Consider the following 23,530-nt stretch of genomic DNA (forward strand, 5'->3'; position numbering starts at 1 on the left):
CTCCCCCCCCCCCCCGCCCACCTAACCTGGTCTGGTCCTTCACTGAGTACCCGGCAGGTAGGGCCTGGGCCCACACAGCTTCCCCACCAGGCCCAAGCCAGGTCTCAGTTATGCAAGCCAGGTCGCAGTTGTTATCCTCAATTAGATCATAAATGATGTGGGACTTGTTCTTAATGGACCTGGCATTGCACAGGAGCAGAGTCAGGGTTTGTGGTATGGTTGGATTAAATAGTACCAGAGTCATTTACCAGAATGATTACAAAAAATAAACAAACAAACAAGCAAACAGGGATACTTGCAGTGCCCTAGATCAGTGGTCAGCAGAGTGAGGCCCCTTCTGATGTTGTTTGTCTCCCATCTATTCCAGTCAGCATAGTCAGTGGTGAAGAATACTGGAAGCTGAAGTCAATGTCATCATAAGGAGTGCACTTTGCCCAAGCTTGCCTTAGGTAATGGCTCTAAATAAGGAGAGACAAATTAATCAAGAGTAATTTAATGGGTTGCAAGATGCTAGTACTGAAGATACTAAGAGCACTGACAAAAATTTTCAATGCAGGCAGGGCTAGATGACAGAAAGACAGAATGTAATGTGTGAATTTGATATCAAGATCATACAACAGTGGTATGGGAAACAAGGAGAAGCAGGATGATGTAATGGTTTGATTGTTGGACTAAGAATCTGGGACACTAGGGTTTGAATCGTCATTTGTCCAGCTAATCCCCATTCAGCAAGGTCACTGGGTGGGTCACACATACTCCCCTTTAGAGGAAGACAGTTGCAATGCTCCTCTGAACAAATCTTACCAAGAAAACTCTATGCTGTGTTTGCCTTAGGGTTACCATTAGCCAGATATTGAAGACACACAATAACAACAACAATTTAGGAAACCAGTGACAAAAGCAAACCATTCAGCAAAACAATTTGTCTTAATCTCAGAACTACTTCCTTCTAATTAATAGAAGTTCTGGGCTTCCATTAGACATTCCATATATATTCCATATAGTTTTTTTGTCTTCCTGTAGAATATTTAGTAGCTTTCAACTTGAACATCATAAAATAGGTTGAAACATAATCCTTCAGATTTGATGGTAGGAGCTATGTTTGCAGGTGTTGAATCTGAGTGAGATGAATTACCACACTATACAGAAAGAGAAAAGATAGCAATTGATGCATACTGTTGATCTAAAGTGGAAGAGAAGAGAGTGAAAGAAATGCTTTAATGCAAGTTATAGGAGTATAAATATTCAATTGTTTCAGGTTGCATGTAAAGATAAATAATTTCCACAGCTTTCTCCCCATGATGGGAATATTTGTACAACCTGAAGCATTTCATAAAAATTGGCGGGTTACAAACCGCCACTTGGGACGTCCTCAGGACGTCCCACTTTTAAAAAGGGGCGTCTCTTCCAGACGCCCCTATTCCTGTTATGGACTCTGTCCGTAACAAATGGCGGCAGCCGTTCCACACGGCTGCCGTCATCTTGACATAATGGACGCTGTGCGTCCGCATGTCACGCAGCGCTAATGATGTCGCGAGTGCACCATTGGCGCCTTGCGGCGTCATGAGCGCACCGCCAGAAGAAGCTCCATTTTGGAGCTTCTTTTTTGCTCCGTAAGGGAGCCGCGCGGTTTGGCTGCGGCGGCTCCCTTGCGGAGCAAATAGAACCGCCGGGAGACCGCCGCAAAGCGGCAGTTTGTAATGCCTCTTTGAACCTTTTCACGCAAATCCCACACTTTTCATGTAAAAAAATCTCAATTTCAGATTGTCATAATTGTGGAAAATGGATGTTTTGGATGCAAAAACCATGAATGTTGCAAAATAAATAAATAAACAGGTTTCTTGAAAATGTACATTGTTTGTGAAAAATGTAATTTTTTTTGTGAAAAGCATATTTCTGTACAAAATCCACTTTTTTTCCCCAAAAACCCACTTTTGTTTGGCTCCTGTGTAAGGCAATTTCCTTTGAAAACAAAAGCAGTGTCTTCTTCCTCCTCCTCCTCCTCCTCCTCCTCCTCCTCTTCCTCATCTTGTTATGTGCCTTTCAAGTCATGGCAACTCTAAGGTGAACCAATCATGGGTTTTTTTGTGGTTTTTTGGCAAGTTTCTTCAGAGATTGTTTGCCACTGCGATCCTCTGAGAGTGGGTGTGGCTTGCCCAAAGTCACCCAATGGTTTTCTGTGACTGAGCTGGGATGTGAACCCTGGTCATAGTCTAATGCTCAAACGACTACACCATGCTGGCTCTCACAAGTATGCCTTAGCATACTTAAAACTAATGAGATAACAAGCATGTACTTAGAGATATAAGAAGGAATGTAGGAGAAACTATCTTTTCAAAGAGATCTGTATCAGTGTCATGGCAGGCAGTGAGTAGCACCTGTTGCTTGCCAGATAGACACCACCTTAGAAATCATCCCTCTTGTCTGATAGAGAGAAATGCCTGTCTGAAATTAGCACTGCTTGATGATGCATCAAACACTGATATCTTCCATATTTTTATTGTTGGCATGAACTTAAAGAAATTATCTAACTCAGCTTTCCTGACTCTGGCTGCTGCCTTGAGCTCTCCCTTCCTCTGTAAACAAAATAAGAGATTACTATGCTTCCTCTCCAGATCTCTGTCAGGCTTGCCCACTATTTGAGAATTGCATGTATATCTCTTTTAGACTTGGCAGTGGCATGTCTCAGCAAATTTGTCCTAATGTAATAGACACACTATTTCTATTCCAAAACATGTAGAGGCAGTATATGTATCAGTTGTTCTTGTGTGACTTCAAGTCGTTTCTAACTAATGATAGCCCTAAGATGAACCCATCACAGGGTTTTTTCAACAAGATTTGTTTAGAGAGGATTTTGTCTTGACTTGCCAAAAGTGTTTTCCATGGACAATGAGGGATTCAAACTCAGTTCTTCAGAGTCGTAACCCCAGCTCTCAAACCATGATACCATGCTGGCTATTGCACCAAAATCAAAAGTGTACATAATGATTCATTTTAGGCTAGGGCATGAGCCACCTCTAGGGATGTTGGCCACTGACAATCCATTACCTTGTACAACACCTTGGACCACACCACCTTGGGGCACACATAAGTCTCACCCTTGTTCTGCCACATAATCACCCTCCTTGGCTCCAAGAAAAAGCAGAAAGAATGGAGTATCAAAAGATATAGGGTGCAGAAATGTCTAATTTATATGTTAAGTTGTTGGGTTAGGTGCCTCTCCAGAAAGAATAACAAAAGGCATTTCAGAGATCATTGAACCCAGAGTAATTTTTTTTTCTGCACTTTTCCTTGAGCACTAAATGACCATCATTAACATCTCACCCGAGTGCTGTTTGTGCGCTGCATGGGGGTTTATAAGGCATAGCTGCCAGAGGTTAAGTGCTATAGCAAGCTTGCTGTTTAATGGCTTTTAGCCAGCTAAATGTTGGCAACCATTTGAATGCAATCTTTCATAAATAGGAAGCCTGTCTCCAGACACACACTTAATATTTGCTAGACACTAGGTGATGCCAAAAAGGTAAAGGGATATTGCAGTTGTGATTTGAAAGTTTGGGTTTTGCAGTACCTGAAGTAAACTGTATGTTGTTGTTGTTTTTTAACTTATCATATTTCTGGAATACCAAGCACCTATCTTGGAAGTAGTGAATAGGAATAACATAGTCACATTTTTCTTTGGTTCTTCCTGGGGGGAGTGTAACAAGAATAACAAAGTTACTTTTCAAAAGCACCAGACAAGTGAGAACAGTATCATCTGTCTCATTTTTTTCATGTAATAACTCTTGTTTCCTGGATTACAGTACTTGTAAAGTCGCTTTTTAAAGATGTTATGGGCATTTATAGGGGCATTTTGAGCTGAACATCCCAGCATTTAATACTTTAGGTTTTTTAAAAATGGGTTAAACAAAATTATTTTCCAATCTCCAGTCAAGCAGACTGGACTGGGGGATGGGGTGGAGCCAGGTTGTTGACATATCCTGCACCTAGAAGAAATGAGGTCTGTTGTCACCAGATCAAAAGTAACTGAAGAAACTATTTTTAGTGATCATACTTCTGTTTCATTTGAAAAAAATTATTATTACTTGTACATGTTTCAAAGGTGCATCAGTGCTTAGTTCCCCTTGAAAGGATGTTAACAAAGGAGGGGGAGACAACAACAAAACTTGGATCTGCAAGTCCTATAAGTCCTAGTTATATGCAGTGGGATCCTATAGAACCTTGGAGATTAACTCAAAAAAAGAAGCTGTTAGCATGAGCTTTTGTAGACCTCAACCAACTTCCTCAGTTCCCCATGCCTCTGAGGGAATAGTCTCTCAAGCCCCTGAAAACTCATGCTACCAACCTCTTTCTTTCAGTTAGTCTCCAAGGTGCTACAAGATCCCTTTGGACACTGATTTTCCAGTCTAACATGACCATGTCTATGAATCCTAGCTTTAATTAGTGTTTAGGAGTCCTGTAAACTGCAGTCTAGCAATATTTAAAGGGCTGCACTTTATGCATAAGTCCCTGCACTTGTTGATTGCCTTAATTGTACTTATTTATAAATGAACTAGTAATAGGGTGTTATCTCCCTACACCCCATCCCTGTATCTCCACAACATAGTTACACTTATGTCATGGCTTCAACTGACAGAATACTGAGGTTTGTAATAGGTGAAGAACCTAAATTATTTACCAGAGAGCTCTGGCACATTCCCCTGAACTACACCAGACTACAAATCTTAGCATTCTGAAGTTTGGAGCCATAGCAACTAAAATGGTGTCATCCTACTATAACTGTGTAGTATGAAGGAACTCATAGAATTCTTAGTGTTATTTCTTGGAACTGGAATGCTGAGGAACCATCCCAAACACTGAGAATGCTGGAGGAGTTTTACAAAAGTGTGCCTTATTCATCAAAATGATTAATTAAACTACTAAGGTTCATGTTCTATTCAAGCAAGGATGAAGAACTGCAAAGGGTGGGGACAACTTTTGGCCCTGCAGGCAATATCAGAGATGGGGAGGTTGTGATGGTTGGAGAAAGGAAAACCACCACATTTGGACGTGGGAACTTGCAGTGAAATTTTATTGGGGGGAATTTTAGTGGATGAGGTGGCAGGGGACTGTTAGTGATTGCTGAAGTCTGGTTTTAGGGGGCCACATACAGACCACCAACCTCAGGGTTGGCATGTTTTTCTAATTCCAATTAACAACAGTGTGCTGTTTCATACATGGTTATTTTTTGTTTCTTCTCCATAAATCAGGCTACCCAGTATATGCGACTAATTTCAAAAGAAATGCAACCAGTGGCTGGCACAGAAGGTGCTTATTATCGTCGCAGGAGGTTGATGAAACAACTTCCCATATATGACCAGGATCCTTCCTGCTGTCGGGGTCTTGCAGAGAGTGAAATGAAGTTGATGGAAGATTTTGTGAAGAAATATAAAGATGATGCTCTTGGCGTTGGAGAAGTTGCACTACCAGGCCAAGGGGGGACCACCAAAGATGATGGAAAGCAACCTAACAAAAGCATTCCTGTCCAGAAGGAAGCTGTTTCAACCAATGGAACCCTGAGTGATGTGCCTAAAAGACAAGAACTGGTAAGTACTTGGTCACATTCCTGAGACATGGAATTTCAACACATTTGTTCATTTTGGTTTGTTTCTTTATGCTGTCTTTCAACCAAAAATGTTGAATGTAATGATGACAGTTCCAGGAGTGGATGACTGAGACTTGAACACTTTGTTTTATTGCATCATTGCTATGTTTGACCAAGTCTGACTGAGTGAAGAAGTAAATTAGCGTCGGTGCAATATATATATATATCATTGCGAACTCCTGAGCAGTTGTAGAAATTGTGCCTTGAATGCTTAAGGCAGACACATTTGAATGCAATCTTGCCATTCTGCTCAGAAATTCATTGTTCTCATGATTATATTTTCTCTTTCTTTTTCTGAAGAAAACTTAACAAACTAGCCATAGATTTAATATGACTATGTGAACTGAGTAAGAGGCTGTTAAATAGCAGAACACAGGCCAAAAGTGAGGAATAAGAAAAGGTGGACTTCAAATATAGGGATGACAGAGAGGTATAAGCTCAGAGTCCAATGCCACATAATTTTAACAGGATCCTCTTTTTTTCCTTGTATTTTATTCATTCATTCATTTATTAAAATATTTATATCTCACCCTGTATCTGAGGATCTCAAGGCAGCATGCAATAAAATAAATCCAAACAGTTCAAAAGGTTAAAACACTAAAAATAACTGAAAGGCTAGAAGTAAATCAAACCAATTAACACTTAAAACAGGACCTTATAAAAATATTCAACACTGTTTAAAGCCACTTACATGTGTAAATTTGGGTGAAATTAATCATGCCCCCAAATCTTAGGAAATGGCTGTGTTTTATTTGGCATCTAATCACAAAAAAGAAACAACAAAAAGACATATTTCTGAGGACCAAGACACTAGAAATAGCATGCCTAAAACCAAAAACAAGAGGAAATACTACTCATAGATGCAAACAGTACTAATAGATGCAAATTATAAGAACATAATAATGTATTCAAAATGAATACATAGAATAATATATCCAAGAGAGGAAGAGAGATTTGCAGATAACATTATTATTTATAATACTGAGTTTGAAGGAACAGGGTGGTTCAGCAGCTGACACTGATGATTGCAAGATTGTCTGGTTGTCAGTTTGAGGTGCAAGCGCTGCATGACAGAGTGAGCTCTCATTACTAATCCCATCTTCTGTCAACCTAGCAGTTCAAATCAATTCCATTCCACACACAGATACCAAAATTTTAGGATGCTCATGTCCCATTCAATGGTGGCATGGCCACAAGGCTGCGCCACCATTAGGGACAATGGGAATTTGCTACCCCAATCTGCCTGAATCCTACCTTGCTGCTGTCACTGCGGCAATGGGCTGCCTCCTCTTCCTTCTCCTCTCCCCCCTAGTGCCGCCTCATCCTTCCTCATCTCCTCTTGCCCTTCCTCCTCTTCACTCCACCATCACTTGCCTTCCGCTTGCCTTCCGCTTCCTCCTCCTCTTCCTACCTCCGCCTCCTTCCTCATCCTTGTCGTCCTGTTCAGCCCTGCTGCCTCTTGGTGCTTCTTCCTTCTCCTATTCCCTCTTCCTCCTCCTCTTTTTTGCCCCGCCGTCTCCACTCCCTCCCTCTTCCTCCTCCTCCTCCCACCAACTTCTGCCTCCTCCTCCTCCACTTCCTTCCTCATCCTCTTCATCCTCTTTGCCCCACCACCTCCATATCCTTCTTCATCCTCCTCCTCCTCTTCACCTCCCTATTTCTTGCCTTCTCGTCTTCCCTGTCTCCTCCTCCTCCTCCTCCTCCTCTGCTGCCTCCTCCCAGGCTTGCCATTCATGGATGCTCAAATCCATGGATGGCAAGTCTGCTTATGGGAACACCACTCCAGCCCTGAAGCCAGAGTCAGCAGCTAGCTTCCCCACACCATTGGGACTCCAAGCAGAGGCAAAGGCAAAGGCAGAGGCAACAACAGCTGAGGAAAGGGGGCGTGGCTTGGGAACACCACTCCAGCCCTGAAGCCAGAAGCCAGAGCCAGCAGCTAGCTTCCCCATACCATTGGGACTCCTCAAGCAGAGCTTGACAGCGGCGGTTGTGGCGGAAGGAGAGTTGTGGACGCAGTGGGTTCCCTTGAGGGCCCAGGGAACACCACCACCCTCCCAATTCAGTGGGCTTTGACCTTTCACCATCTCACCTGAGGCCGGGAATGTGGCAAGGGTGGTCATTGGAGTTGTGCTGGGGAATGGGGGGTATGGTTGGGATAGAGGGAACAGATGTTACAAAAGAAGACGGGATCGCTGTCTGAAAGCTATCCCGTCTTCAGTTCCCTCTGTTTCTCAGAATGGCTTGGAGAGCAGGCCAACCATTCCACAGAACCTCACTCTGCTCCTTTGCAATGCCAGGTCGGTAAAAAACAAGACCCATATCATCCAGGACCTCCTTCTGGATGAAGATGCCGACCTGGCTTGCTTCACAGAGACCTGGCTGGGAGAGGATAGCACTGCCATATGGGCGCAGGCCCTCCCAGCTGGGTACTCCGTCAGTGAGCAGGTGAGGGGAAGTGGGCAGGGGGGCGGAGTGGCTCTAGTCTATAAGAACCATCTGACCTTGGCCAGGATGCCTGTCCGGAACATAGTCCATTTCGACTGTATGTACCTTAGCCTGAAGACCAGGGATAGTTTGGGGATTTTGCTAGTCTACCGGCCACCCTGTTGTCTAGCAGACTCCCTGACCGAGCTGACACAGCTGGTCTCTGAGCTGTTGTTGGAGACCCCCAGACTCTTAATTTTGGGGGACTTCAACATCCCGCTCGAGACCAGTTTAACAGGTGCGGCTCGGGAATTCATGGAGACCATGACAAACATGGGCCTATCCCAATTGGTCAAAGGGCCCACACATAGTGCAGGTCATACACTCGATGCGGTCTTCAGTACGGAACAAGAATATCCATGGGCGGAGGTGGTAAGTACCCCCGCATTGTCATGGATGGATCATTTCCTGGTCAAGACGAAACTTAGAGCCAATATCTGCCCCACCGGGGGTGGCGGACCCATTAGAATGGTCCGCCCTCGAAGGCTGATGGAGCCCATTGGATTCCAGACAGCCTTAGAAGGTTTAATGGTTGGGAATGCTGGTGATCCTGTCGATGCTCTTGTCAATACCTGGAACACCGATCTTACCAGGGCTATCTACACGATCGCTCCCAAGCGCCCTTGCCATCCCGCCCCAAATCGGAGGCCCTGGTTCACACCAGAGCTGAGGAAGATGAAGCGGTTTGGACGATGGCTAGAGCACAGGTGGCGGAAGACTCGACTCTTATCCGACAGAACTCGCCATAGGAACTTTCTTCGTTCCTATCGGGAGGCAATACGTGCAGTGAAGAGAGCTTTTTCCTCTGCACGTATTGAGTCTGCAGAGTCCCGTCCAGCAGAACTGTTTAAGGTGGTGAGGGAAATGATGCAGGTGCCCCCTGTGCCAAATCCCTTACTTAACCCGACAATGGCCTGCTGTGACGCGTTTAACAACTTCTTTGCAGACAAAATCTCTCAGATAAGAGGCTACTTAGATGCCACAGTTGAAACAGAGTCGACAGGCGAGGCGTCCAGTGACTCCGCCGATGTAGTCATACTGGATCAGCTCCAATCTGTGAGTACTGATGACGTGGACAAGCTGCCTGGTAAGGTGAGGAAGACAACTTGCCCTCTCGACCCTTGCCCATCATGGCTGGCCGTTCAGTGGTGGGGATGCATTGATGAGATTCCTCACGGATATCATCGGTGCATCCTTCAGGGAAGGACATGTTCCATCTTGTTTAAAGGAAGCGGCGGTTAGGCCACTCCTGAAAAAACCTTCCCTAGACCCCCTGGATATGAGGAATTATAGGCCGGTGTCATTGCTGCCATTTTTGAGCAAGGTGATCGAGAGGGCGGTTGCCCTTCAGCTCCAAGCTGTCTTGGATGAAGCCAATTATCTAGACCCATTTCAAACCGGCTTTAGGACAGGCTTTGGGGTTGAGACTGCCATGGTTGCCTTGACCGACGATCTGCGTCTGAGCATCGACAGGGGTAGTGTGACCCTGTTGGTGCTCTTAGACCTCTCAGCGGCTTTTGGTACTATAGCTCACAGCATCCTCTTGGACCGCCTGAGGGGGTTAGGTATCGGGGGCACTGCTTTGCAGTGGTTCCGGTCCTTCCTCTCGGGCAGGTCTCAGAGGGTGCTACTCGGGGACTGTAGCTCCAGTAAGAGGTACCTCACTTGTGGGGTTCCTCAGGGGGCTATTTTGTCCCCGATGTTATTTAACATCTATATGAAGCCGCTGGGTGAGATAATACGGAGTTATGGTGCTGGGTGTTATCAGTACGCTGATGACACCCAAATCTATTTCTCCATATCTCGTTTGTCGGCCTCGAATTCTGATGGCATCTCTTCTCTAAATGAATGTCTTCAGGTGGTAATGGGCTGGATGAGGAAAAACAGATTGAAACTGAATCCAGACAAGACGGAGGTGCTCATGGTAGTGGCCCCGAAACCAAGAATTGGGTTGCAACCTCCAGTCCTGGATGGGGTCACACTCTCCTCCAGCGACTGTGTTCGCAGTCTGGGGGTGCTCCTTGACTCGTCGCTCCTGATGACAAATCAGGTAAATGCGACGGTCAGGAGTGCCGGTTATCAGCTTCGGCTGATACGCCAGCTGCGCCCTTTTCTGGAAGTAAGGGATCTCGAGACGGTTGTGCACGCGCTGGTAACCTCACTCCTTGACTTCTGTAATGCACTCTACATGGGGCTACCCCTGTGCTTGACTCGGAAATTACAGCTGGTTCAAAACATGGCAGCCAGGCTTGTCTCAGGAACATCTAGGAGGGACCATATTACTCCGGTTTTGAGGTCCCTCCACTGGCTGCCTATCAGCTTCCGGGCCCAGTACAAGGTGTTGGTTATCACCTTTAAAGCCCTAAATGGCTTGGGTCCAAGCTATCTTAGGGACTGCCTCCTCCCGTACAATCCTCCCCACGCTCTCCGGTCCTCTGGGAGGAACTTACTGCAGCCTCTAAAATCTAGGCTTGCGACGACCTCCCAGAGGGCGTTCTCTGCTGTCGCCCCCAAACTCTGGAACGACCTGCCGGATGAGATCCGTCAGATAACATCATTAGACCGCTTTAAAAAAGCGGTCAAGACGGATCTCTTCCGGCGGGCCTTTCCAGATTAACCATCCCGGCCCAGGTTCCCTGATTCCCTCATTCCTCCCGTGGCCCCATCTTAGTGATGGCTGAGGATCAACAGAGGGATATCAGGGTTTTTAGTTTTTAATTGTTGTTTTATGCATTGATATTGTGTTTTAATATGTTATACTGTTTAATACTGTCTTAAGGGGAGGGAGGGATGAAGTGTTTTTAATTGTCATATTTTATATTTTACTGTTGTTAACCGCCCGGATTGGTTTGCCAGAGGGCAGTATACAAATAAATATTATTATTATTATTATTATTATTATTATTATTATTAAGTCTGCAGGCTGCAGATAAATAGGTACCACTTCAGTGGGAAGGTAACAGTGTTCGGTGCAGTCATGCAGGCCACATGATCACAGAGTTGTCTTTTTGACAACGCTGGCTCTTTGGCTTAGTAATGGAGAGGAGCAGCAACAACTACAGTTGGACACAAGGGAAAACCTTTAATTTTGCCTTTATAATTGATATTATAATTAATTATAATAATATAATTATAGTTTTATAATTATACAATTATTGAAATAAAGGTTTGCTCTCAGAACTGGTTGCTGTAAATATTTTATGTAATTTGAAGAATAACTTTTAGTTAAATAAAGTATTATCCAGAAATTCGTCTGCATTTATAGTTTGAATATATTATCCTATATATTGAACTGTATATAGTATATAGTATTGTAACTTAATCTGAAGGCAAAGGCTTACTCTAAAAGGATTTGTGAAAACCATATTGGCATTAATGGTTTATTTTGATTGCAAGTTCATCCTTCTAACTAAATACATATTTATGGTGTTTATTTTCCAGAAATAAATAAACCTTTAATTTAGTGTATCTTCAAAAAATTATTACACAAGCTTTGTTTGTGCAAATGTGTCACACAAAAATAACACCAAGTTTGCTCTGCAAAGTTCCACAGAAGGCTTTGGAATTCCAAAAATCGGACTGTTGGGTTTTTTGAGGGTTTTCAGACTATGTGGGCGTGCATTCTCTGAAGATGCCAGCCACAGATGCTGGTGAAACGTCAGGAATAAACTCTTCCAGAACATGGCCACATAGCCCGAAAAGCCCTAAAAAAACCTATGGATGCTGGCCATGAAAGCCTTCGACTTCAGACTGTTGGGTGTTTTTTGGGTGTGCGGGGGTTTTTGTTGTTTTGTTTTGTGTTTTTTGCAGACCAGGAAAATGGCATCGATGTAAATGTATTTTATGTAGTAGCAGATACAGTACTGTAGGGACAGTTCCACAAGTATGTATTAATACCAGCTTCATAAATGCTCCCACTGAGTTAAATATTGAAAAGTAGCAAAGGAACTATGTTTTCTAAGTGAATTTCAGTTCTTAATTCCTAATTGCCTAGTTCTGTAGGACAGATTGCTTTTTTATATTATTTAGAAAATAACAAATCAAGCCTAGACATATAACTGTTATATACGCTGCAATATATAACATAGTTACTGTCTGAATGTTGGTGCCTATGAAAAGTCTGTCCTATTAAAAATACATAGTCTATCTCTACATAGTAACACAAAAAATATATATAGTATACTCCAGATTTATTTATTTTAGAAATAGTTGTTTCGGCTGTCTGATAAGGAAAGAGAACACTGTGTTTAAATGCATAGGATCAATATTACCTTAGCAAATTTCCCTGATCTGAGATCTTTTCTGGTGGAGCTTTCTATTCCCTAGCCCAAAAAAAAAAAAAAAAAAAAAATCACTTCTGTTCTGCTTTTTTTTAATCTTGGCTCTGTTGAAAGGAAAATTAGTTGCATGAAGAGGAAGTGGAGTCATAAAAACTTACTGCTTTCCATCCACTGGAAAGCAGCTAATCAGAATTAGCTTCTGTTCCACAGCGTTCCTTTAAGCCAACTGCAGTTCAATAAATTTGATATGTAAAGTACCAACACTTGTCCAACCACAGCGACTTCAGTATTCAGAGCCTAGAAAAGAGAACACTGATCGTAGTACCAAATCATGATCCTAGTTTTGTTGAGGGTAAAAATATCCAAAGTGCAATCCTATACATATCTTAATTGTAAGCAAGCTCCTTCAGCAAGTAAGTGTGTACTGAGAGCCAGTGTGGAGTAGTGGCTTGACCATTGAACTACAACTCTGGGAGGCCATGGTTTGAATTCCTGCTTGGCCATGAAAACCCACCAACAAATATTAAGATTCAGGCAGGTTTATATAGGGAGATAAAGTCTTTGAGATAGTCTGGAATTCTGCTGTATTTGTAAAACATAATCAACATTTAATATGCCCAGAAACAAAGTGGTAGCCAAAGAAACTGTTTCACTGTTCTAGGACTGCTCTTGTGTGTGTTTGTATACTTTATATTAACATCTCTGCCATACAATGATCTGTGGAAAACTGTTCAGGGTTTATCACTACATTAAAACTGATGCATACCTATCACTACCATATGGAGAAAGGCCCCATGAAATCCCTGATGGCAGTCCATTTCTATGTACAGGCCCATCCCAAATTTAGCCAGATGTCTCTGCACTGCTGCGCATTTTCCTTTCTCAGTTCATGGTGCCAAGGGCCATAATTTCAGTCTTCAGTCTCTACAGCCCCCAGCGAGTCTCAGGCCAGAAAGTTCCCCCCTTGCTATAATCAAGACTAACATATTTAAATTTGCTAAAGACTGTAGCCTTTTGAGGCAACCCATGTGCTGAATAACCTTAGCTTTGTGAATTCTCCTTTAGATTCTCTGGGAGGAATGGCTTTAGCAAAAACATTCCATCATTGCCCAAGTTTTGCTTCAGAGCAAAAGGGTGGTGTGTGCTTGCGGTAGGGAGGGATGGCTGTGGGAAACCTATTTATTTTCCTTTTCACTGAAATAAAAATTTTCTTGTAAATATTATCTAAGGAAGGATTCATTGGCGTGTGATAAACCACATATTAGAAAAAATGTTTCCATAGTGGATACAGACAGTCTAAGCACAGACTTTTTTTCTGTACAGCTGGGAAAGCAAGTATTTGCCTTTGACAGAGTCTGTCTGAAAACCCGTATCACCCCATATGGGCCTGCCTAATACCTTGGAGGGAGAGCTTTCTTTACTTCCCACCAGCTTCACAGGCATATTACAGAAGAGGACCTTCTCAGTACCCTCTCCTCTGCTACAAAACTATCTCCCAAGGGCAGTTTTTTAGCCAATGTAAAGTCGAAGGCTTTCATGGCTAGCATCCATAGTTTTTTGTAGGTTTTTCGGTCTATGTGGTCATGTTCTAGCAGAGTTTCTTTCTGACGTTTCGCCAGCATCTGTGGCTGGCATCTTCAGAGAATGCTTTACCTGGAAAAATTGAGTGTGTATATACTGTGTGAGCCTGGGAATGCAGGAGTGATTTGCATGTGTGTTGTTCTGTGTTGATGGCTGGCCTCAGGCTGGGAGGCTAATGCAAACGAGGATTAATGTCTGCTAATTGGTGGTCATTATCTGCTGGGAAAGCCCCTGACTCTGAATGGTTTCCCATTTGCATTTGCTGAGTCCTAATTTTGCTATTCCTCAGGACTGGCAGCCAAATTTTGTTCACTTTGATTTCTTCTTTCCGGTTGAAATTGTCCAGGTGTTTGTGGATTTCAATGGCTTCCCTGTGCATCCTGACATGGTAGTGGTTGGCATGGTCCAGAACCATTAGCCTGTAGAGGCCTGTTCAAGTGCTTCAGTTCATCTTCCAAGAGGTGGGGTTTGCAGATGCATTGATGTTAATCCCACTTCTTGGAAGATGAATGGTTATTCCAGCTCAGACATTAGAAGGGCTGCCAGGCCCAGGAAAACCCAGAGAAGTGAAGACAAGCAGCCACCCAAAGGGAAGGTATTTTTACCATACATCAAAGGAGTCACAGACAGAGGTGAGGAAGCACAACCTTCAAATGGTTTACAAACCAACAAAGAAAATCCAGCAAATGCTTCGCTCAGCCAAGGACCAGAGAGACCCTCTCACAGCCGCAGAAGTTTACCACATACCATGCAGCTGCGGACAAGTCTACATAGGGATCACCAAATGCAGTGTGCAAACAAGAATCAAGGAACATGAGAGACACTGCAGACTGGACCAGACAGAAAAATCAGCAGTAGCAGAACATGCCACAAACCATCCTCGGCATAAAATACAGTTTGAAAACACCGAAGTTCTGGAAACCATTCAGAGTCAGGGGCTTTCCCAGCAGATAATGATCACCGATTAGCAGACATTAAACCTCATTTGCATTAGCCTCCCAGGCTGAGGCCAGCCATCAACACAGAACAATACACATGCAAATCACTCCTGCATTCCCAGGCTTACACAGTATATATACACTGTTTTTTCCAGGCAAAGCATTCTCTGAAGATGCCAGCCACAGATGCTGGCAAAACGTCAGAAAGAAATGCTGCTAGAACATGGCCACATAGCCCGAAAAACCCACAAAAAACTATAGTTTTTTAGCCTCTTTTCTACTCTCTTCTTGTCAGCTAGCAAATAATTTCCTATGTAAACAACCTTCAGCCTTTGATTGGTTGGGATAAACAGAAGTACAGTGAATGTGCTTCTCAGTTGTTTTTTGAATATGGAACTTTTGCATAATGTGTTTTTAATTGTTTTAAATTGATGTTTTCATTGTATTGCTTGTTAAATGCTTTTGAAATTTCAGTATCATTACTGTTTAAGCTATTTTGTTTCAACATACATTGTAAGCTGCTCTGAATTGTACCCAGAAACAGACCAGTATACAGCCAAGTTGTTGTATTGAGGAGTTTTCATTCTCTCGGTGCATAAATGTTGACTTGCCAAGGTCCCATTGTCTCAGTGAGTCTAATCTTGTTGGGACTAGAGGTGGATTTAGGTTAGGGAATTTGTTGCTAATCTTGCAAAGGGATAAAGTTAATATTCATAACTCCTCTAGTTGTTCTGCATAATAATAATCAAATGTTGTTATCAAGAGGTCACTCTATATTTGATCCTTTATACTCATGCTTTCAACATGAACATGACTGTATCTCAAAACAACCACTGGTGCAAAGTTGGGCTGCACTTTTGAACAAAGTCCAGTGGCCCATCCCACTTGTTCATCCCTGCTGAAATGAACAGAACCATTTACTAAATGATACATGTGGACTTCATGCTAGCTACCCAGTCCTTTCTCTTAGGTTTCTTAACATTTTATTTCTTTATGCTTTAATAAATGCAAATAACCAAGAGATACCCTGGAAAGAATTAGCTGTTTTCAAAAAGCAATATGGAATAATATTCTTCATGGAGTATACTATGAACACTTTCCCCCCAGAATCCATTTTATTGTCCTTTCAACACCAGCCATTATGCTGTTCTGGGTGCTTGTTCATATGTTAGTGTTGCTCACAAGTAGGGTAGTTTAAAGTAAGCAGCCATTTACATTCCCTTATGGGGCATGATTTCACAGGTAATGCTTTTAACTGAAGTGCCTTATTTCTGAAGACAGCTAATGCAATATAGAAATGCATTTCTAGACTAATGCATTCACAAGAGCGTAGAAGAGAGAAATACCTATACTGTGCATTCTGTTCAGTTTTTGTATACTTTTCCATTTGGGTCTCTGGCTTATGGAAATAGAGTGCTTTTAACCATCAGTTGTTAAAGCATCTTTAAAGCAGGTCACCATCCCTTGGAAGTAACTGAAATGGTTCCTACCATTTGGACTGCTGTGGACTAAATGTGTACCTTTATTGCACCATCCCTGATCATTAGCATGGTGGTTGGGGTTAATGGGAGATGCAGTTTCCTCCACCCTGCATTGTCTCATTTTGATTTTTATACCTGTGCTCAGTATTCCTGGAAGCTGCTGATAAAGATATTGAAATTCTCTGTGTAGGTGTGCTTATTTACATATTAAGCTACTGCGCACTGCATAGTTACATATTGAGCATGTTGTAAGTGCTTCTTCTTGAAAATATAACTTTTTAGAATTTAGGCAGACATTAATTTGAATGAAGGGAGACAGACATGGAGGAAATGGTTGCAAGTTTGGCTGTGAGCTGGATGGGAGGGTTTTGTTTTGTTTTTTCATTACTGATGTAATTTCTTCCCTAGCTCTGTGACCTCTGCAAGCAACAATTACCCATGGAATGTCCTGTGGTTTATGCAGATAGAGCAGGCTACAATTGCCAGTGGCACCCTGCCTGCTTTGTATGTTCCAAATGTTCTGAACCACTCGTTGACCTGATTTACTTCTGGAACAATGGGTCCATCTGGTGTGGGCGCCATTACTGTGAGACCATAAGGCCACGCTGTGCTGCTTGTGATGAGGTAAAACCAACAGAGAAGTGGGAGGATCTCTTGTCTGGGATAGTTTGCATAAATGTGGTTTGTAGCTAAAAGTATTGCTAGGATTGTTTTGCAGGATATAAAATGGGTTTGTTTAGAAAACACGTTAATCACTATCCAAATTACAGTTTGCCCTTTGCTGATAGGCAAGTCTGCTATAAAATCCATACTGATATGTGTCCAAGGTTGAGTTGGGGTGGGTAATAGTTGTAACAGTCCACACAGTTTGCCCACACCCATTTTGCCATGGCACATACTGGGCTGTCTCTAATAATAATAATAATAATAATAATAATAATAATAATAAATTTATTTTTAGCCCACCTCTCCCAGAGGATCAAGGTGGGTTACAATCACAAAATGGATTAATAACATTAACAATATAAAATATATATAAGATAAAACACAATCCCCTTAAACTCCCATTTCAACTAAACAACAGTTATAAAATGCAATTAAATTAAGAGATTATAAATTGTTTTTTGTGGGTTTTTTGGGCTATGTGGCCATGTTCTAGAAGAGTTTCTTCTTGATGTTTTGCCAGCATTTGTGGCTGGATTATCTGAAGATGCCAGCCACAGATGCTGGTGAAACATCAGGAAGAAACTCTTCTAGAACATGGCCACAGAACCCGAAAACCCAACAAAAAACTATGGAGGCCGGCCATGAAAGCCTTCGACTCCAGATTATAATTTTTTTTTAAAAAAAAAACCACATTTTAAAAATGAGGCATAATGAAGCAAACACAGGCAAGCCATGAAGGTGTTATGGATGGTCAGTCAGGGAAAGGCTGCCAGAAGAGATCTACCATGACAGCCTTCTTAAAGGCATCAAAAGCTGTAATAAGACAGATATCCTCTGGCAGGTCATTCCAAAGTTTTGAAGCAACAGATGAGAAGGTCTTCTGGGTGACTGCAGCCGGCCTGGTCTTCCTAGGCTGCAGTAGATTTTTCCCAGAGAACATGAGTTTGTGAAGTGGATTGTATGGAGGAAGGCACTCCTGAAAGTAGACTGGACCTAAATCATGAAGGGATGTAAAGGTTATTACCAACAGCTTGTACTGTGCCCGGAAACTGATTGGCTGTTAATGTAGAGATTTTAAGATTAGTGTTATGTGGTCGCCTCTAGATTTACCAGCGACCAGTCTGGCTGCCATGTTTTGAACCAATTGAAGTTTCTGAACTTGACACAAAAGTAGCCACATGTAGAGCGCACTGCAGTCGAGTTGAGAGGTTACCAGTGCATGTACTATGGTTTCCAGGTCCCCTGGCTCCAGGTGGGGTCACAGCTTGTGTATCAGCCAAAGCTGATAACAAGCACTCCTGGCCGTCGCATCTATTTGGGCTGATAACTGGAGTGACGAGTCCAGGAGTACTCCCAAGCTGTGAACACAGTCCTTTAGGGGAAGTCTAGGACTGGTGAACATATATCCATACCCGGATTAGGGGTCCCTACAGCGAGTACCTCCATCTTATTTGGATTCAATTTTAGTCTGTTTTTCCTCATCCAGTTCATTACCACCTTAAGACATTCATTTAGAGGAGAGATGGCATGCTTAGTCACTGTAACAGTCCAAAACATGGAGAAACATATTTGGGTGTCATAAGAGTACTGATTACACCCCGCCCCATGTCTCCGAATGATCTCACCCAGCGGCTTCATGTAAATATTAAATAGCACTGGAGACAAAACAGCACCCTGAAGTACCTCAGATTTCAACTCCCTTTTAGAGGAGTAATTGTCTCCGAGCATCACCATCTGGAATCTGCCTGCAAGATAGGCATGGAACCACATCCTGTCTGAAGCCTGGCCGCAAGTATTGATTCCTTACTAAATGTAAGGTTTTGACAAATCCAAAATGTCCAACAGTTTTGATGTCATGGTACAATTGTAATATTTTACCCCTCAATCCCTCAGGTGCAAACACCTTGTCCCCCTTAGAGAACACTGTTTGATAGCTGCAGTTTATTTGGGTGCTGTTTTGCTCACTCACCTTGCTTAACTCCTTCCAACAAACCTTTCTGAAGGGGTTCTTCCACCAGAACAGGCAATTCGGCTCTCACTGCCTGTCTGCAAGTCATCACTTCCAGCCCCCGCTGTGTTTAGATGTCCACAGTCCACAATCCCCACAGTCTCTTCTTTTTGACTCTCATGTTGTGGCAAACTGAACAAAGTGTCCACCAGCATATTCCTACCCCTGGAAGATACCTCAATGTGAACCTAAATTTATAAAAGAATTCTGCCCATCAAATTAGTTTAGGACATAAGTGCCATGATCAGTGCTTTGATCAGTCCACACCTTGAAAGGGAACTTACTTCATTCCAGCATGTGGTACCACATCTCCAGAGTCCTTTTAATGGCAGATGCCTCCTTCTCCCACACTGCCCAATTCTTAACAACCCTTGTTCATTTTTTGTAAAAGAACAGCCCTTAAAGCAGTGTCATTCACATCAACTTGCCCTACAAAAGGCTGACAAGGATTTCAGTGATTGCGGATAGGTTAGACAATCGTTTCAGCTCCTCGCATGCCTGTTGACACTCAATACTCCACTTTATTTTGGCACTGAGTTTACTTTTGACTTAACTTACTTTTTTTGCTTTCTTTTTGGTCTTTAGCAGATTGGTCAGTAGTAGTACCACCTATGCAAAATTTGGAATGAACTGTCTATAAAAAATGTGCAAACTCTAAGGAAATCTGCAGCTGCCACCATGTTCTGGGGGGGGGGGGGGGAAGCGGCTCCCAAATTTTAACGGTGGGTCTTAGTCCTGACAATCTTAGTTCTGACCGTCTGTCATGTACAGAAATAATTCCATTCAGAAAACCAAGCTTTCCATAATAAAAACAGAAAAACTTTGTTTGAATTTGTAAGATGTTCTCCACAGACATGTGTTGTCAGGACAGAGTTCACTGTTAATACAGTAAAGTTAAAGCATATAATAATTACAGTGTTGTGCATGCTTGCCTACCAACCCAGACAAGCTTCTTTCCTCTTCTTTCCCATGACCGCCCCACCTTTCACCTTGTACCATCCATTCTCATTAGACTGATAATATAAATAAATCATATTATCTTGGATCTCCAGATACAATAGTTACTCTTTTTCCCATTTGATCATTAATCACCAAAGTAAAGGAAGCAACAGTCTTACTGATTAGCTTGTGACTTATGTGTCCCATTATTCACAGTGATACCACATAATATGTTATAAGCAAGCAAAGCAATGGTAATAAACCTAACCCTATTTGTCATGGCAGACAAGCTGAAAGACTCAGCTCCTGATCAAATCTGGATCTAACAAGTCCCAGTCCAACATTCTAAAGATTACTCCACACAGGCCTTTGATGGAGTATGCCTCTATAGTGTGGTTACCAAGCCCAAAGGCAGTTGTCCTTAGTTTCAGTTTTATTCTAACAAATGGATGCTTGATGGCAAACTGTTAACTTGTTGTACATCTTAATAAGGCCACAATACTCCCACAGTCTATGTTTACACATTCCCAGAAGAATAGCCTTTCTATGCAATGCTTGAATAGTCATGATGAGTTCATTACTCTTATTTTATATGTGGCTTGGCTTGTCAACCACTATGTGTGTATTTTCATAATGAAAGAGTTATAGGACTTGGCTGACTTTAGGGAGAGGATGACATGATTAATGGAGTTGTTTACCTCCACAGATAATATTTTCTGAGGACTACCAGCAAGTTGAAGGCCTCACCTGGCACAAACAACACTTCACCTGCCTGGAGTGTGAGACCTCACTGTTTGGCAAACCGTTCATCCTGGATGGAGCTAACCTTCTGTGTGCAACTTGCAGTAAAAACAAGCAAGCTTGAACAGCATGTAGTTTCAAAACCCAACTGAATTGTTTTCTCAAAACAGATTGGAATCAATGGGGTAGAAATGGTGCAGTGGAAGATTTAAGCAAAGAAATTTACATCATTTGGATGTAGACTACTTTGGCTATTTACAATAAAATAATTATAAGAAACAAGATGAAAGATGTAACATGGCAGTGAATGCATTAAAGTAAAATTAAAGAGTGGAATGTTTTAGCTTTTTCCAGATAGACATTAATTATAGCCAAACTTACTAGAAGCCAGGTCCTGTGATGTTCAGTTCTTCCACAACATGTTACCAAGCAGCTAATCCAGCATATCCAGAAGCACTGAAAATTCTTCATTTTGCTGTCATGTCCTTCTACTTTTCTTGTTAAAGTACTAAATTGGTAAATTAAACTATGACACCTAGTAACACCAGCTCAGTTAGTGGCTTCAAAGATTGATTGACAAGGGTGAGAGTTGTAATGACTCACTTTTCAGAAGTAAGTTATCTTTGATTAATACATCATTGCAGTTTGAATACAGGTTGCTATCCTGTTTGATGTGCTAGAGAACATGAAGGCAGAATGATTGAATGAAGCAGGATAAATACAATAAACATTTACTGCAAGTAATGTTCAAAATCTCTAGATGCAGTTATAGGCAAAACATAGTGTGTGGGTGGAGTGTTAGTTTTAGGTTTTCTTGGGATGGATAAATAGTTTGAATGTATGCATTTTTTCTCTCTCCTAACTTAACTGTTTAATTTCTGGCACCAAATAGGTCTTAAGGTTGCAATTTCATACACTTTAAAATCTCACCTGCACACCAGCATCAAGCGATGGAGAGTAATCAATAAGAGATCAAACCATATTGAGTCTTGATTCTCCATATTCTCCACTATTTCAATTTAGCACATCCAGAAACAGGAGAAAGAAACAACCTAAGGTCAAGGGCCAGCATAGAGTTTGTCTGCACTTGCTAGAATATTCCAGGCTGCCTACAGGTAACCACAGATTCCCCACCTATTTCAACTAGTGCACTATATTAGAGATATGGAGACCTTTAAGTCCATCTGATGTATGTATTTATTTTAATGTACGACATCCTGCTTAGTATTTGCGATGAAGCTCTTGTCTCCTTAAATCAGTGGTGGAAATTGTGTGACCCTCCAAATGTTGTTGGACTACAACTCCTCTCAGTATCAGCCAACATTTTGGTCTAACAACACCTAGAGCAAGATGCGCTTCCCCCTAGCCTAAACTATAGAAAAATCAGTAATAGTTATAAGGAACAATGTTAACTGCATAAGAGGTGTATCCATGGCGTAACTAACAAGACAGCACTAACTGCCATGCTAAAGATACTTCAAAAAAATAAGAGTCTAGTAAGTTCCTGGTGTTTTTTTTTTTTTCTACCATTAGGATAAGCAGTAAGGCTTGCATTGTATGTGTTGTAAAGGTGCTATTTTAATTAACACAAAATGAGGTCTATTTGTAGCAGATAGCCTATGACTACTTAAGGTGAGAGTAAATATTTCATTACTTGGTCTCTGAACAATATTTGGTTTGATCAGCTAACAACCATAGGTGCCTTTTATGATATAGTAGGAGCAAAAATCATTTGAGGCAAAGAACTGGAAAATTGCAATCCTGTGTTTGTTTGTTTGTTTAAAAAAATAGTCCTATCACCACATAGATACTTGCGTTTTATTTTCAAGTATATTAACAGTATGATTGCTTTGAGAATTTATGGAGGCTTGTTTAATGTAGGTACTCCACGTACAAACAGAAATATTCATCTAGCACAAGCATTTCCTATAAATTTAGTGTTGGGGAACAACGTTTTTGTAGATATGGTAGAACTGGCATATATATTTTAACATGGAGAAGTTCTTATTCACAGTGAAATAGGCATAAGCACATATTCTTTGAATTTCTGGAAAATAAAAAGCTGCATTCCAGCTATGTGGGCTTCATGACATCAGGGATTATTACGTTTATATTTGATACTCCCAGTAATGGCTAGAAAAGATATGACAGTCAATACAACATAATATCTCAACTTCAATCAGACCCATTCATTGTAGTAGTGCTTAGAGCTGGGTGGATTTAGCTGTGAGGCTATTATGAATTTTCAGTTACAAATCTGTTTTATTACACACACACACACACACACACACACACACACAACCTATTCGCAATTATGTATTAAAAGACTGGAGCAGAAACAGGTAGTGACTGTTGAGTTGTATGTTGAGTTGTATATAAAATGTGTTTTATTATAATAAACTGCTTTCATTGTGTGAAAATGATAATTACTGTAAAATCAATGCAGCACTCTGGTATTTCCAAAATGTTTAAAAATCTGTTAATGAAACAATATCAATACAACTTTTATGCCAGAATCTCTATATAGCTTCTTCCCCAATAAAATGTTTTTGGATATTTTTTACTATTATGTTTGGAACAGTAGCTTGTCCAGTTTCATTTGCTCATTTTTCAGAGATGGAGCAAGAAGTGCTCAAAATCTATACTCTCCTACTTTAGACATGTGAAAGTAATATGGCTCAGAATTCTGTCACCATAGTCTACTTAGTGTGTTGAGACCAACTCTATAGCCAGAAAGGGACACTGGACCCTTCCCATCTGAGAGGATTTTG

The 23,530-nt window shown here is 41.7% G+C and overlaps 1 protein-coding gene across 2 annotated transcripts in view; it reads left to right on the forward strand.

Annotated features, from left to right (window-relative positions):
• Positions 1-22,532, forward strand: part of LMCD1 (LIM and cysteine rich domains 1) — a 71,501-nt gene extending 48,969 nt beyond the window's left edge. For both annotated transcript variants that reach the window (XM_042455829.1, XM_042455830.1), the window contains 3 exons: positions 5,247-5,582; positions 16,814-17,029; positions 20,725-22,532. In XM_042455829.1, the coding sequence (XP_042311763.1) occupies positions 5,247-5,582; positions 16,814-17,029; positions 20,725-20,883 (711 nt within the window). In that variant the 3' untranslated portion in view covers positions 20,884-22,532. The remainder of the gene's footprint in view (positions 1-5,246; positions 5,583-16,813; positions 17,030-20,724) is intronic.
• The last annotated feature ends 998 nt before the right edge of the window (positions 22,533-23,530 follow it).

Source organism: Sceloporus undulatus, chromosome 2 (genome assembly GCF_019175285.1).
Source record: "Sceloporus undulatus isolate JIND9_A2432 ecotype Alabama chromosome 2, SceUnd_v1.1, whole genome shotgun sequence".
Taxonomy (NCBI): domain Eukaryota; kingdom Metazoa; phylum Chordata; class Lepidosauria; order Squamata; family Phrynosomatidae; genus Sceloporus; species Sceloporus undulatus.